A 15,179-nucleotide genomic window follows, 5' to 3' on the forward strand; every position below is an offset into this window, starting at 1 on the left:
ACTGGTGATTTCATCTCTTTTTTCTGAATCCTTGCCACCCTTTTCATTGTGATAGCATTATTGTAAATTGAGCCCTTATTTACCCTACTCTTATTATTATTTAATATTTTTAAAAATGTGTTTACCTCTTCTTCTGGAGGACCTGTACAATGATTTTTTAAGTCTAATTTCAATTTAAAATTCCCTCAGGGATTTTCATTAAAATTCATTAAAATTTAATTTTCATTAAATTTCATTAAAATTTCTTTACAGTTTAAATACTAGTTTGGTGAGAATTTACATCTTTACTTTTTCTCATCTAAGAATATTGTATGTAATACCTTTAAATATGAAAGGAACTGGCCAGAATCATGTGCTTAGGTAGGGGTTACTACCACAATAACCAGATATATATTGTTTAGAAATTACCATTATGGACCCTTATTGTAGCAAATGAGTCTTGTGATACTGCATTTGAAGACTTCCAGGACTGTGGAAAATTCTTAAAGAGATGGGAATACCAGACCATCTTACTTGTCTCCTGAGGAATCTGTATGCAGGTCAAGAAGCAGCAGTTAGAACTGGACATGGAACAACAGACTGGTTCAAAATTGGGAAAGGAGTATGGCAGGGCTCTACATTGTCAACCTGCTTATTTAACTTACATGTGAAGTACATCATGCAAAATACTGGGCTAGATGAATCCCAAGCCAGGAGAAATATCAATAACTTCAATATGCAGATGACACCACCCTTACAGCAGAAAGTTAAGAGGAACTAAAGAGCCTTTTGAAGAAGGTGAAAGAGAAGAGTGAAAAAGCTGGCTTAAAACTCAACATGCAGAAAACTAAGATCATGGCATTCAATCCCATCACTTCATGGCAAATAGATGGGGAAAAATGGAAACAGTGACAGACTTTATTTTCTTGGGCTCCAAAATCACTGTGGATGGTGACTGAAGCCATATGCATGGCTTAAAAGATGCTTGCTCCTTGGAAGAAAAGCTATGACAAACCTAGACAGCATATTAAAAAGCAGAGACTTCACTTTTCAAACAAAGGTCTGTATCGTTAAAGCTATGGTTTTTCTAGTAGTCATGTATGGATGTGAGAGTTGGATCATAAAGAAGGCTGAGTGCTGAAGAATTGATGCTTTTGAATTGTAGTGCTAGAGAAGACTCTTGAGAGTTCCTTGGACAGCAAGGAGATGCAGCCAGTCAATCCTAAAGGAACTGAATCCTGAATATTCATTGGAAGGACTAATGCTGAAGCTGAAGTTCCAATACTTTGGCCACCTGATGTGAAGAGCTGATTCATTGGAAAAGACCCAGATGCTGGGAAAGATTGAGGACAGGAGGAGAAGGAGGTGACAAGGAATGAGATGGTTGGATGGTATCATCGACTCAATGGACATGAGTTTGAGCAAACTCCAGAAAATAGTGAAGGATAGGGACACCTGGTGTGCTGCAGTCCATGGGATCACAAAGAATCGGACACAACTTAGTGACTGAACAAAGGATTGTGGCATGGTGTGTCTGTGTGTACTTTGTTACATGAGCCTGCTCCTTTGCAGTATTACCTGCTATGAGAGCCTCACAGTTCCCTAGAATTTCCTTTAACTGTGTGTTCAGATGGGAACAGCTTTACATATTTTGAATGTTGGACCTGTTAATGAATTAATGATCACTCCCTGCATTCTTGAACCAGTGCAGTGATTTTCACACTGTGCCCTGTGGAGCTGGAATCCAGGCTGCTCTGAGGAGTGGACTGGGGTGGGTGGTTCCAGGTGCTTCCCTGCTTCAATGAAGCTTCAGCTCCACTTGTCCTAGCTCCCATGGCTTGGTTCTGCATGAGATTGTATATGAAGATGGGTTTCTTGTGCTGTGATACTGCACAGATTAAACAGCAGATATTCCAGTGTGGTCCCTGTTGCATATATGCTCTGACCCGTCCCTGCCACTCTGATTTCTCCGTTGTTTCAGGTGCTCACACGTGAAAGGAGAATGACAGTAGAACAAGTTAGATGGCCAGGAGAAATAACATGTGCATAATTGTTTACATATAACTATATGGTTATTTGCAAGTATCAACTAATATGTAAATGACATCTGCTTTGTGTGGCTTGCCCACCTCTGTACTGGCTGGCCCGTCAATTCCCACCTGGGGGCTGGTAGTCTCTGGGTAAAGTTCACTGGTAGTTTCTAAGAAAAGTGACTGCTTGCTAGCAACTCCTGAGCAAGAAACTGTGTCTCTTAACAAGACTCTGATGCTGAGATTGGAATCACAGCTGACTAGCAGGTTTCCACGGTGATCAGAGAATTCCTGTGTATCAGCCACCAATTGGTGCATTCCTTAAGAGAAGCCAGCATGTTATTTATCTTCGTCTCTCTGGCTCCCCAGTATGCAGTGGTTGTTTACTACCCATTACAGTACTAAATGTAGGGGAGGATATATCCCCTACTATACTAAATATACCCCGGGAGGATACAGTTTTGTCTAATCTTGACACCTTGCAGGGGGCTTTCCAACTAAGAATGGTGCCCATGACTTAATCCAGTGGCAGACACTAGGATTCCAGAGGAACCTTGCACTTCAGCTCCTCCCTGCCCAGATCCATGGTGTTCGTGAGCAATGAAAAGCAAGTAACTGCTTTGGTATCCAGGCTCTAATGTGAGCAGAGTTGGGACTGTATTTCTGTCAAACAAGATTACTGTCTGTAATCAATCCTAAACAAATGTGACAAGAAATTTGAACACTAGAATAATGGCTTCCTTTCCCAGAAATTGGCTGATATTATTTAAATGTATGGCATATGTGCCGCCCATGTCTTGAAAAACCCACAATGTAAAAATCCTTGGCTTTGAGAAAATACACCTGGGCTCTAACTTTTGCTTTCTGCCATGTGGAGAACCTTTATGTTTTACTGTGTTTATATTTTACTGCAATAAGAATACTACTTTGGGATCTCGAGCTGGTAAGCTGAACTCTTAGCTACTCTGGCATCTTCTAGAATGGTAGCAGTTATGAAGACCAGGTCCACCTGGTTTTAGACTTGTGGGGGTCTGTTCAAGAGGCATAATGGTTTTAGGATATTATTTTTTTAGGTTTGTATAAGCTACTCAAAAGTACTTGCAAAATCAAACTAAATCTTATTTGGAGGATTCTCTAAGACCACCCACACATTTAATAATTGATTAGGAGGAATCTGAATATAGCTGTGGTGCTGGAGAAGACTCTTGGGAGTCCCTTGGACTGCAAGGAGATCCAACCAGTCTATCCTAAAGGAGACCAGTCCTGGGTATTCATTGGAAGGACTGATGCTGAGGCTGAAACTCCAATACTTTGGCCACCTCATGCGAAGAGTTGACTCATTGGAAAAGACCCTGATGCTGGGAGGGATTGGGGGCAGGAGGAGAAGGGGACAACAGAGGATGAGATGGCTGGATGGCATCACTGACTCGATGCACATGAGCTTGGGTGGACTCTAGGAGTTGGTGATGGACAGGGAGGCCTGGCGTGCTGCGATTCATGGGGTCACAAAGAGTCGGACACGACTGAGCAACTGAACTGAACTGAACTGAATATATTTGTACTCATGGCTAAAATTCATTTCAGTGACAGAATAAGCATACACAGCTTGCTCAGGCAGGGAAAGACGTGTAAGTAGAGCCTGGAGAAATCTATCTGCAGCTTTCCTATGCTCTTTCCCTCCTGTGAGAGGTCACACAGAGCTCACCCTCCCTCCAGCAGTACAAATGCAGTGTGTGATGTTTACGCCCAGAGAAGCCCATTTGACACTCAGGCTTTAGAGTTTCTATAGGAGGCTGGTCGCATGGGCATTCTCTGCCTAGCAACCACCCAAATTGCAGGCTCCCAGGAGGAAAGCAAGTGTTCACCACAATCACATTGCCTGTACAAACAGCCTAGGCCCCCAAAGATGACCTTATCAGTTAGTAATGGAGAAAACATTCCAAAAGCCAAGTTCCCCAGCAACAGGCCCTTCTAAAGATGTCAGCCTCAGGCCTATTGTGTTGACTCTTTTGCACAAGTCAAGTAAACCATTTTTAGAATAAAGAAATCCAATGGGAAATTATGGTCCATTAAATAAATCATTGTAATTATTTGCTGATATCTCTCCCCTAGTGTCTTAAGTATAATTTGTCCCATATTTAAACAGTAACTACAAATTTGCATGGTTTTGCTGGTGTACGATGTAATGGAATGAGACTGCTTCATGTAATTGTAATAAAAAATTGTAGGAGATTTATATGAAATAGAATATCCAAAGATTCTTATAATTGCGAGTTCTTCAGTGTGTAGAAAAAAAGCACATGATTTATGTCCAGAATTCCACTTTTTTAAAAAATTGAAGTATAGTTGATTTACAGTGTTGTGTTAGTTTCAGTTTCTGGTATATAGCAAAATGGTTCAGTTTTATATATATCTTCTTTTTTATTATGGTTTATTAAAGGATATTGAATATAGTTCCCTGTGCTATACAGTAGGTCCTTGCAATTTCAGAATTCCATTTTTAAGCAACTGGAAAGAGAAGAGGGATAAGAGTCTAAAGTCATAGGTTGTTTCTCAGCCCCTCTGGGGCTGCCCTACAAGGCCCTGAGGGGCAGTCACTCCACACTGAGGTCAGGAATGACTTCCAGTTTTGGTGATGCTGGCATTTATCATGCTCCTCTGTCAGGTCAGAGTAAAACTCTCTTGCTTAGATAGTGCTTGTTCTATGTCAGAAAGCAAGAACCGAGATGGAGTTCAGTTCACAGAAATACAGCTGTTTGGAAAAACATGTTTTTAAAATATAAAAGCAGAATCTTAAGACATGTGAGTAGCATTTTATTCTAGGTTTTAGGATCTTAAATTCCATGTCTCCACCCAACACGATCTATCTCTTGTGCAAAGAAATTGTCTATTTGAGTTGAAAGGGAAGGCAGGCTGGTATAGAAATGGGAGGAAAGTTAACTCCGTGGTGCACTGTATTTGCCTGATTGTTTCAGACCAAACTCAAGAGTTGAAACTACTTTCTAATCAGAGGGTCTTAAAGGAAGTACAGAGTTGCAGTCAGTGCTTTCTATTTCCTGATTCTTTGTGTGCTCCTAGGATTGAGTCCCTTCTCTCCTGCAAGCTCAGGCTTCTCTCTTCACTTTTCTCTTTGAATCTCTGCAGTCAGGGAGCGAAGGCACTCTGCCATTGTCTCTGGTCTCTGTCCTGTGACGACTGGGCTTTTCCTTTGAAGTGATATGCTGTCTTCAAGCCTGGGAAAGCTTTGTTTTCTGTTGACTTCTAGCTGAGGCATTAGAAAAAATTTGGAAAATAGGAAAAAGGATCCATAAACCTGTAAACCTAACTAGGTCACTGTCCTCTCTTTTGAGTCTTTCCTTCCAGTCTTTAGTTTATACTTGTATATGACTCCTTTCATGGTTGTAATCAGAATAGTGAGTGTGTGTGTGTATTTTTCCCAGTTCTTTTTTTTTTAATTCTCTTATTCTTTCAAGCCTATAGAAAAGATGAAGGAATAGTACAGTGAGTACTTGTATACCTTTCACCGAGATTCATCAATTGTTGCCTTTTTACCATGTTTGCTTCTCTCTCTTTCTCACTATATAAACTTATTTCAGAAGCACTTATAAGTTGCAAACATCATAGCACTTCACTCCTAAATACTTTATCATTCATTTCCTAAAATTGAAGACATTGTTTCACATAACTGCAGTATCATGATCACACCTAAGAAAATTAACATTAATTCCATGACATCATTTAATATCCAGTTCATATTAAAATTTCTCCATTTATCCCCAAATGTCTCTTTAGCTTTTTTTGAAATTAAAAAATTTAATCAGTGATGAATTTGAGGTTCATTTGGCTATGTTTCCTAGTCTCTTTTAATCTGGGTAATCACCCTCTTTTTTTCAGTTCTTCATAACAATGACTTTTTAAAAAATTAATTTATTTTAATTGGAGGATAATTACTTTACAATATTGTGACTTTTAAAATAAAGAGGCCAGGCCAGTTGTAGCAATGACCAGAATTTGATTCATATTTTGTCTTGATTCGGTTCAGGTTAGGCATTTTTGGAAGAATAGTTCATTGGGGATGTTTGGACTTCATAAGGACACATCAGGAGGCATGTGAGGCACATAATATTCCCTCTTTAGTCACACAGTGAATGGTGCTGAGTTTAACACCTGGTTAAGATGGTGACTGTCTGGAGGTCTCTTTTGTAAAGAAACACTTTTCTCCATTTTAGTTTCTAAAATACCACCCCCCACTGAAATGAACTAGGGCTCCTGGAAGAAATGGTTGGTTTCAAGTCTGGGACAAGAAAAGTACAGGATGAGGCCAGAAGGTGTTGCTGGACTTAAAGGAAAGAAGAGTTTAAAAACCAAGGGGAAGATTTTATATAAGGACAAAGAAGCTAGCTTGAAAGGATTCCTGCTGGCCTCATTTGGACAGTTTGAACATCAAAAACAGTAATGACAAAATTGGATTATAACACATTATATGTTTTTAAAATTACATAATAATACTCAGAAAAAAAGGCCAATTTAAAAAATGTAGATGCCACCCCTGATGTAATAACTGAGTCAAATAAGGATCATAAGTGGATGCCAAAACCACTAGATGAAAAGTTTTGGAAAATGGGATATTCATATGTTCTCAAAGTATCACCTCAGTTTTTATTAATTACAGAAGCTTGTCTTTTGAACTGAACACCTCATACCCAATTTTCCAAGTTGCATGATGCTCCTACTGTTGATGGCTGCACACTTTAGCATCTACTCAACGCGCCACATGTGCTGGAGCTCACGCCACCCCAGCAATGGTGCTGGGCACAAGAGAATCAAGGACTAGTCCAATAAGAACACATGCCCTGTTCTGGGGGACTTATCGGGTAGCTTAATGCTTCTCTACATTTTGAGGCTGACGGATCACCTTCCAAGAAAGTGATGAAAGCTGTGGACCCACTTCCTGTAAAAGGGCACACACATAGCGATTGGAACATCATTTCCCAGTATTCATATCCCAGAAACCTCCCATCCATCAATATTCTTCTAAGAGTCTCCTCAGATACAGACTCTCAGCTAAGATGGTTTTTATAAAAAGGGGATGGCAATAGTACCCACTTCACAAGGTAGTAACGAAGAGTGCATTTTTTTCTAAATGGAAAGCACTTAGCACAGTGCCTGGTCTATGGTAGGAAATTAAATGGGAATTATTATTGTGCTATTATTATTATTATTAATCTCTTGCTGCTGAAAAGCCTCCTAAGTCTCCATGCCTCCACCTTTCCTCTTCTCAATCCACCTTCTGCTGGCAATCTGGTGGAAGGCAGTCTGTAGCCTGTTAGGATGCTGCTGCTGCTGCTGCTGCTGCTGCTGCTGCATTGCTTCAGTTGTGTCCAACTCTGTGTGATTCCATAGATGGCAGCCCACTAGGCTCCTCTGTCCCTGGGATTCTCCAGGCAAGATGCTGGTTCCCCAAATGGTTACTGATGATGGCCATTAGAGGTGGGCGCGGCCTCTCCGCTGATTAGATGTACATTTCTCCCTCTAAGGCATCCTTATCCCACTTGGGGTGATTCTTTCTCTTTGACTAGGAGAATAAGATACTCCTTTTCTCCTGTGTGAATCTAATGTGCATTTTCCAGCACTGTTTTAAACTTGGAATCACCTTGCTTTTTATTTTAACTTTTGGTCTGCATGGTTGATGTTGCCAGGGACCATTCTTGCCATATAAGGTGCAAATATTTTATTTTTGTGGGGATAGTATGGACAAACAGAGCAGGTGCTATGGGTTTATTTTCTGGATATGCCACCTCCTGGGTAATTTTTTTCCAAGTCCCCACTCCTAAACCTCAGGATCTTCATCCTTTAGGGTTGCTGTGAAGAACAGTTGAGATGGTGCTTTGTAAACTTTCAACTGATATAAAAATACTATTTTCCCCCCATGTTACATTTCAAGCAAAAGTGAACTGGAAAAGAAGATTCTTTTTTGCTTTCTTTTTCAACAGCTTTTTCAAACATCTAAAAAAACAGCTCCCCAGCTTATTGTTGGATTCCAAAACCGTACCTTGAGACTGTTTCTTGTAAAGTACTGCTGATAAGCAACATTTGAGTATGCCTTCCCTAAGGGATTAAATGTTGCTGAAAAGGTGCTCTTTATTGATTGTGATCCACTGCCCGCTGATGATGTGGTGTCAGCCAGGGATGGAGTTAATACTGATAGAGACTACTGTGCTTTTAATGTCCTGCCAGGGTTGTGCTCTACCATTTACTATTCAATGCAAGACTCATTCAAAACATATTAAGTTATTCATTCTGTTGCTCTTATATTTTATGGCTTCCAGGGGCTCTTTGAGAAGGAAGTAAGTATAGTGATAACAACACTGGGGAAAACTGTGTGCATGGCAACCTGTTTTAAAACATGCTTTCTCTACATGAAATAGATTTTGATATAAAGTATTATAGGAATTTATGCATGCTGGGGATCTTAAGTATGCTATTAGAATTTTTTAATTCCAACTACCTCTTTTTGTTAATGGAGAAGAAATGGTCTAACAGCCACCTCAGGGTAGCAAAGAAGGTGGACTATGTGAGGCAGTGCTCTACCGTTGCCCTGGTGCCTCGGAATATGTTTTCTTCTATTAGGACTTTATTAGGAACCAGGAGTCTTTGACAAACAAACTTGACTATGACAAGCCTTTCATTTGTCAAAGAACAACATGGCAGTAGACCATGGCAGTCAAGTCTTGTAAGTTGAGCCAGTGTTGAAGGATGGCAAGTCCTGTGTGTTGCCGCTGGTGATTTTGATTTTGTCTTGGAAATAGTACAGTAAACAGCTTTTTAAAAAAGAGTACTTCCATTATTTGGAGGGTACTTGCATGCATGAAGGAGATTTGCTGTGATTTTGACTGTATATAGCCAGACCTTACAAAAACCTTTCTTAGTGAGTGACAAGACGAACCATTGCATGGTGATTATGGTTTGTTTTTGCTAAAATCATTATTCATTTGTTCTAAATCAGTGCTATCCAATAGAACTTTTTTTGCAGTGGTGAAAATGTTCTATAATCTGCCCTGTCCTTATGATTATGTCAATTTTAATCTCTATTTTAATTCTAGCATTGGCAAAGTTTTTATATATTTGTGTGCTAAGTTGCCTCAGTCATGTCCAACTCTTTGTGACCCTATGGACTGTAGTCTGCCAGGCTTCTGTGTCCATGGGATTCTCCAGGCAAGAATACTGGAGTGGGTTGCCATGCCCTCCTCCAGGGGATCTTCCTGATCCAGGGATCGAACCCATGTCTCTTATGTCTCCTGCATTGCAGGCGGATTCTTTACCACTGAGCCACTGGGGAAGACCGATATATATATATAGGTTTCTTATATTATACATAGAAGTGTAATATTTGAAACTAGGAATAAAGAATGCTTTTACCTTAAAAGGAAAATCTGCACTGTCCAGTATCACAGTCACCAACTACACATGCCTGTTGAGCACTTGAAGTATGGCTCAGTGTATACACATGAGGAATGGAATTTTAAATTTTATTTGGTTTTAGTTGATTTAAATTCAGATAGCTACTGTGGCTTGTGGCTGCCGTATTGGACAGTGCAGGTTTAAAACTGTTTGCTCCTCAAATGTAACAAGACTCACATGAACAGTTCCGTATTCTGTGGCCTTTCAAAAAATTTAACATGTAAGAGCCTAATATCTAATAATTCTCCCCACTGAGAAGTGTGTGTGTGTATACAGAGATTATTTAAAGAGATAGGTTAGTCTTAAGATAGAGCTGAGATGTCTTGAACTAAGTGAAAATATCCCCAGAGAAGTATATCTTATGACTTAAGTCTACTCTGTTTGAAACAGAAATGAAGCCCTAAGTCTTACACGGCACAGATTTTATTACATTTGCAGGAGCTGTTGCTGTTCTGCATGCAGAATTGTGTTTCTAGCACTTGTGTTTTGCTGGCACATGACTTGCCATAAAATCAGCACGCTTAGCAGTACTGCATATTTTGAGAATTTTGTTCTTGAGTGTTGTGGTTTATTTGGTTGTTCTATCTCCGCCCCTGAACACATATGAAAAAACGAGTGAGCCCAGTCATTTGCCTTGGAGCTTCCCTTTGTTAGGCTTACCCTGTGCCATATTGATGTATTGGCAGAGTTTAGGGCTGATAGCCAGCAGACAGGAAATGAGAGCCATTAGGTTAGACCCGTCCAAGTCCACTTGCTAAAGTGGGTAGGGAATTACTCTTGGTACAGGAAAATCATGCACTTGGCCGTTTTCACTGCTTCTTTATATTTCCGTAACTTTTTGAGAAATATCATGTTATAAACATATAACCCTCATACCAGCAATGGCTTATATTTTTGTGTAGCTTCAGAGTACATTTGTGCAGTCTCTTTTGGCCCTCATAACATTTTGGTGAGGTGGTGTAGGTATCCTTACTAATTTTTTCTGGACTCTCAAGGGGTCAAGTGACCAGTCTGAAGGTACATAGCTAATAACTAGTACAACCAAGAGAGTGAGGGGTGAGATGTGGGCCCACCCCACTCTTTCCCGAGTTTAGCAGCAGGGAAGGAAGCTTGAACTACTTGAGAAAATGGAGTTTGTTTGGCCCTTTGGACCTTCTCACTTGTGGCATCAGGGTATACACCTTGTGGGCCCACTGTAGCACACAGCTGAGACTTGAACTTGTGGCCTGGGTTAGCATGATATGGGGATTCTGGCCCCACCTCGAACAAGCTGTGTGCTTGGTGAATCACTTGAACATCTTTGACTTTCATTTCTTCTCACATAGGAAGTTGAGTGCATCTTCCAAATCCCCTTTTGTTGCAGAGAACCAGAAGGGACTCTGTTTGTCTAGTGAGAGTGCATGGATAAGGATATATCAACTTTTCTGGGTTCTTTTTTTGAAAAAATATTCTTTGGTTTTTATGTGTTTTCTTTATTGAAAACCCTTTGATAACAGTAGAAGTGGTTTTCCTGTATTAAAATCTAACTAGGAGATATTTTCTACTTGATTGTTCATCTAACAAATCTTGTCTTTTCTGCCATTCTTGAGCTTTTCTTTGTCTTCTCCATACTGTAGCCCCACCCTCCCCCTTTCCAGTATTTTGTCCAGAAGTCAGGGAGGAGAGTGAGGTTGTCTGTTATGATTTTGTTTATGTATTTATTGATATTTATTCAATATGCTTAGTGTAAATCTTTATTTTCTAGCCTGTCAGCATAAGGTTTCTCCAATTGCTTCCTCTCCTTTCTTTTAAAAAAAGTGAATTTTGAACTATTATGGAATTCAAACTTCTGTTGCTATAAGTCAGCAAAACCTTGGCCAAGGCTAGGAGTAGCTCAGGCATAAAACACTTAGGTCCTGGCAAAGCCATCTTCATAGATCAGTAGAGCTCTTGAGGTTGATCAGCCTGCTGGTTTACTTGGAACCAAGCAAGAACCTTGAAGTTCTTGTTTGTTTTATAGACAAGTTGTCAAAGTGAGCCTGTGGCTTCAAGTCAAAGTACAATTGTAGGCCTATCTCATGGAGAAGCTTTATTTCTACAGAAACCCAAGATGGCGGCATCTATGTCAAGACTGAATACTACGTGTAACTCGACGTAGTTGGAGCAACACATAAAGTTTCTAATTTGAAAACAGCAAAATTGTACAAATTATTTCTCAAACCCTTGGACCTATGAGAATGCTTATTGAAATGGAAAACTTCCATGCTGTTGGCCTATATTAGTGGTCTTCAGAAGGTTATACATTTCAGTCTAAATTGAAATGCTTTTATAATTTTTCTAAGTAAAGTACTTCCAATTTAAAATAAAAGCAAAAATCAATTCCTCTGACAAAAGAAGGAGACCATTGGTTATGGTTGAATTAATGTCTTCCTGGAGTGACTAAGTAGTAGTATTAGAATATTCCTTAGCATTTTCTCTGAGTGGGGGGTAATTATGGAAAGGTTTGGGATCATAAATAGAATAATTGTGCAAAATTTTTTACATTTTGCTGAATCAGTTCATCTTTTGCTCTAGTGACAGATACAGTGATGCCAGTGATGACAGCTTTTCAGAGCCAAGGTTAGCTGAGTTGGAAATCAGCTGAAACTGACCCATGACTTGGAATCACCAGGACAACCTGAGAGGGTGAGGTGGAACCTTGAAGTTCTTGTTTGTTTTATAGACAAGTTGTCATCTTGGTGCAGAAGGGCGCATCACAGGACTCATCTCACAGGATCCCGGGATGCTCCTGTTTGACTGGCATAGTGAGCAGAACAAACTTGACAGCTGATTATGCTTCTGGTATCTGGAACACCCCTGAGAAAGCTAGTAGTTAGGAACGTGCACAAGGCCAGGAATAAGTATATCTGAGCACCTATAAATGGATACATGGAGACTGGGGGGGTTTGGGTTATAAGAGTGTAGCTGAGGGGTCAGCAAACTTGTACTGTAAAGGGCCAGACAGAAACTGTTTTCAGCTTTTCAGGCCCTGCAGTGCCTTGGAGATGGAGAGCAGGCTTGGACATCCACACATAAATAGGCAGGGCTATGTCCCAATAAAACTTTATTTCCAAATACAGTGTGTTGATCCATGATCTAGGTCACTCATGAAAAAGCAGATTTCCTTAAATTTGTAGAAAATAAAATAGTGTTTTCTTTCTTTGTAGGGAGATGTCAGAGACTGGCTTAGCTTCCAAGGGCAGCTTATATCCCTCACAGCTCCTGGAGGTTTTATTAGAGAAGGTAGCAGCCTGGCTGGCTTTATTCCATTCACACTCACAGGCTGATGCTGCTTGGACATCCCTAGGGGTAGGACAGGACTTAAATTGTTCCTGCTCTTTAGTAGTTCAGTTCAGTTCAGTTGCTCAGTTGTGTCCAACTCTTAGTGACCCCATGGACTGCAGCACGGCAGGCCTGCCTGTCCATCACCAACTCCTGGCACTTGCTCAAACTCATGTCCATCGAGTCAGTGATGCCGTCCAACCATCTCATCCTCTGTCATCCCCTTCTCCTCCCGCCTTCAATCTTCCACAGCATCAGGGTCTTTTCCAATCAGTCAGTTCTTCGCATCAGGTTGCCAAAGTATTGGAGTTTCAGCTTCAGCATCAGTCCTTTTAATGAATATTCAGGACTGATTTCCTTTAGGATGGACTGGTTTGATCTCCTTGCAGTCCAAGAGACTCTCAAGAGTCTTTTCCAGCACCATAGCTCTTTAGTAGGGACAGCAGCTTTTGGAAAATTTGTACAGAGTCAGTCGCTCCAGTATGATTTCTCTTCTTATGTCACTTAGGGGCAGAACATTGCTGTTCACCAGGGAAGGCACATCCAGGTTTGTTTAGGTTTACCTCAAACATGAAGCCTTTCAGAAGCAAACCAAAATGATATAAAGATGAGTTGGAGGTACTTTAAAGACTTACATTATTCAGCTTCTGATGTGGCTAATATGTATATTCTTTTTTTTCTTTTAAGGCTCTGAAGTAACTGAAGCCAAGATGAAGGAATTATCTGATGAAATCACCACACGTAGAATCACTCTGTTCTCCACCAAACATGGGATGTCCAGCCTCAAGGGGAATCTAATACTATGTATAATACGTACTTCAATCAACCAGAATCAAAGGGGTGGTTTTCTTTTTCCTCCAGAGCCGACCTTTGGTTCTTGCAAATTTCTTCAGCCGATTAAACATTTCCCAACCATCTCAATGGACAGAAAGTGTTTTGTTGTTTTGTCTGGCATATGGTGACGTCCAGGTGGTAAGGAAGGATCCAGGTAACTGAGGCTTCTCCAGGCTATATGGGAAGGCTGGCAGGGCACAATGACTAGTTTTGAGTCAAAAATGAGTCTTTCTGTTACCTGGAATTCAGCCACAGATTTATATGTGGCCCAAGCTTATTTCAATTTCTCACTGTTTGTTTCTACTAAAAAGTGAAATGAAACAGGTCCAAGATTAGGGTTGGTAAGTAAGGCCCTGGCCTCAGGTATTGAATTTAAGGGAGCATAAAAAAATTCAGGAGTCAAGATCAGTAACACACACACACACACACACACACACACACACACACACATACACACACATACATCTAATTGAGCTGAAATTCACATGACATAAAATTAACCATTTCAAAGTGAACAATGCAATAGCGTTAGGTACATTCACAATGTTGTGCAACCACCACCTTTATCTGGTTCCAAAACATTTCCATTCCTCCAAAATAAATCCCCACACCCATTAGCAGTCACTGTCCATTCCTCCCTCCCAGCCCTCCGCAACTCCTTTCTATTTCTGTGGATTTGCCTATTCTGGATATTTCATATTAGTAGAATCATACAATATGTGGCCTTTTGTGTCTGGCCTCTTTCACTGAGCTTGATGTTTTTAAAGTTCATCCACAATGTAGCCTATGTCAGTTCTTTCTTCCTTTTTATGGCTGAATAGAATTTCCTAGTATGGATTAGACTACAATTTGTTTATCCAGTCATCCATTGATGGGCATTTGGGTTGTTTCTACCTTTTGTCTTTTGTGGATAGTGCTTCTGTGACTAGTCCTGTGTAAATAATTGTATTTGTTGTTGTTTTTGCCACACCGTGAGGTTTGTGGAATCGTAGTTCCTTGACTAGGGATCCAAGCCAGGTCCTCGACAGTGAGCTCAGAGTCCTAACCACTGGACCACCATGGAAGTTCTGTAAATAATTGAATATCTGTTTGTTTGGCTTTTTCTAAAGCTCTTTTGGTAAACAGTTATACCTAGGAGTGGAATTACATATGGTAATTCTATTTGACTTTTGGAGGAAGCATCAGTAGTATTTTAATGTAAGATTTTTTAAAAACCAAAATTCATTTTAAAAAATTCACAAAGAGCAAAATACCAGATTTTAAAACAAAGATAGGATCTAGCCCTGCATCTCCCTCACCTGCCCCAGTCTCCAGCCGGCTGTACAACGTTCTTATCCAGTATGCTTCCTGATTTCCCTGTTGAATGTGCTTGCAATGACTTAGTTGTTGCTTACATTTGAGCCTTCTGAAACTAATATAAATATTTTAACTGCTCACTTGAATTTTTTTTGTGGTTGTCTTTGGCCTTTAACTTTTTTCTCTTAATGCTGTAAAACATTATTTTGTGAACTGCTACAGAAAATTCATCTACCAAACATGCAGAAATGAAATGAATACTTCTGGTAAACAAAAATA

At 40.1% G+C, this 15,179-nt stretch overlaps 1 protein-coding gene across 1 annotated transcript in view; it reads left to right on the top strand.

Annotated features, from left to right (window-relative positions):
- Positions 1 to 13,665, top strand: part of CTPS2 (CTP synthase 2) — a 103,907-nt gene extending 90,242 nt beyond the window's left edge. The window contains exons 17-18 of the mRNA XM_068962428.1: positions 12,024 to 12,134; positions 13,458 to 13,665. Coding sequence (XP_068818529.1) covers positions 12,024 to 12,093 — 70 coding nt within the window. The 3' untranslated portion in view covers positions 12,094 to 12,134; positions 13,458 to 13,665. The remainder of the gene's footprint in view (positions 1 to 12,023; positions 12,135 to 13,457) is intronic.
- Positions 13,666 to 15,179: the final 1,514 nt, after the last annotated feature.

The sequence above is a fragment of the Capricornis sumatraensis genome, chromosome X, assembly GCF_032405125.1.
Source record: "Capricornis sumatraensis isolate serow.1 chromosome X, serow.2, whole genome shotgun sequence".
In the NCBI taxonomy this organism is placed as follows: domain Eukaryota; kingdom Metazoa; phylum Chordata; class Mammalia; order Artiodactyla; family Bovidae; genus Capricornis; species Capricornis sumatraensis.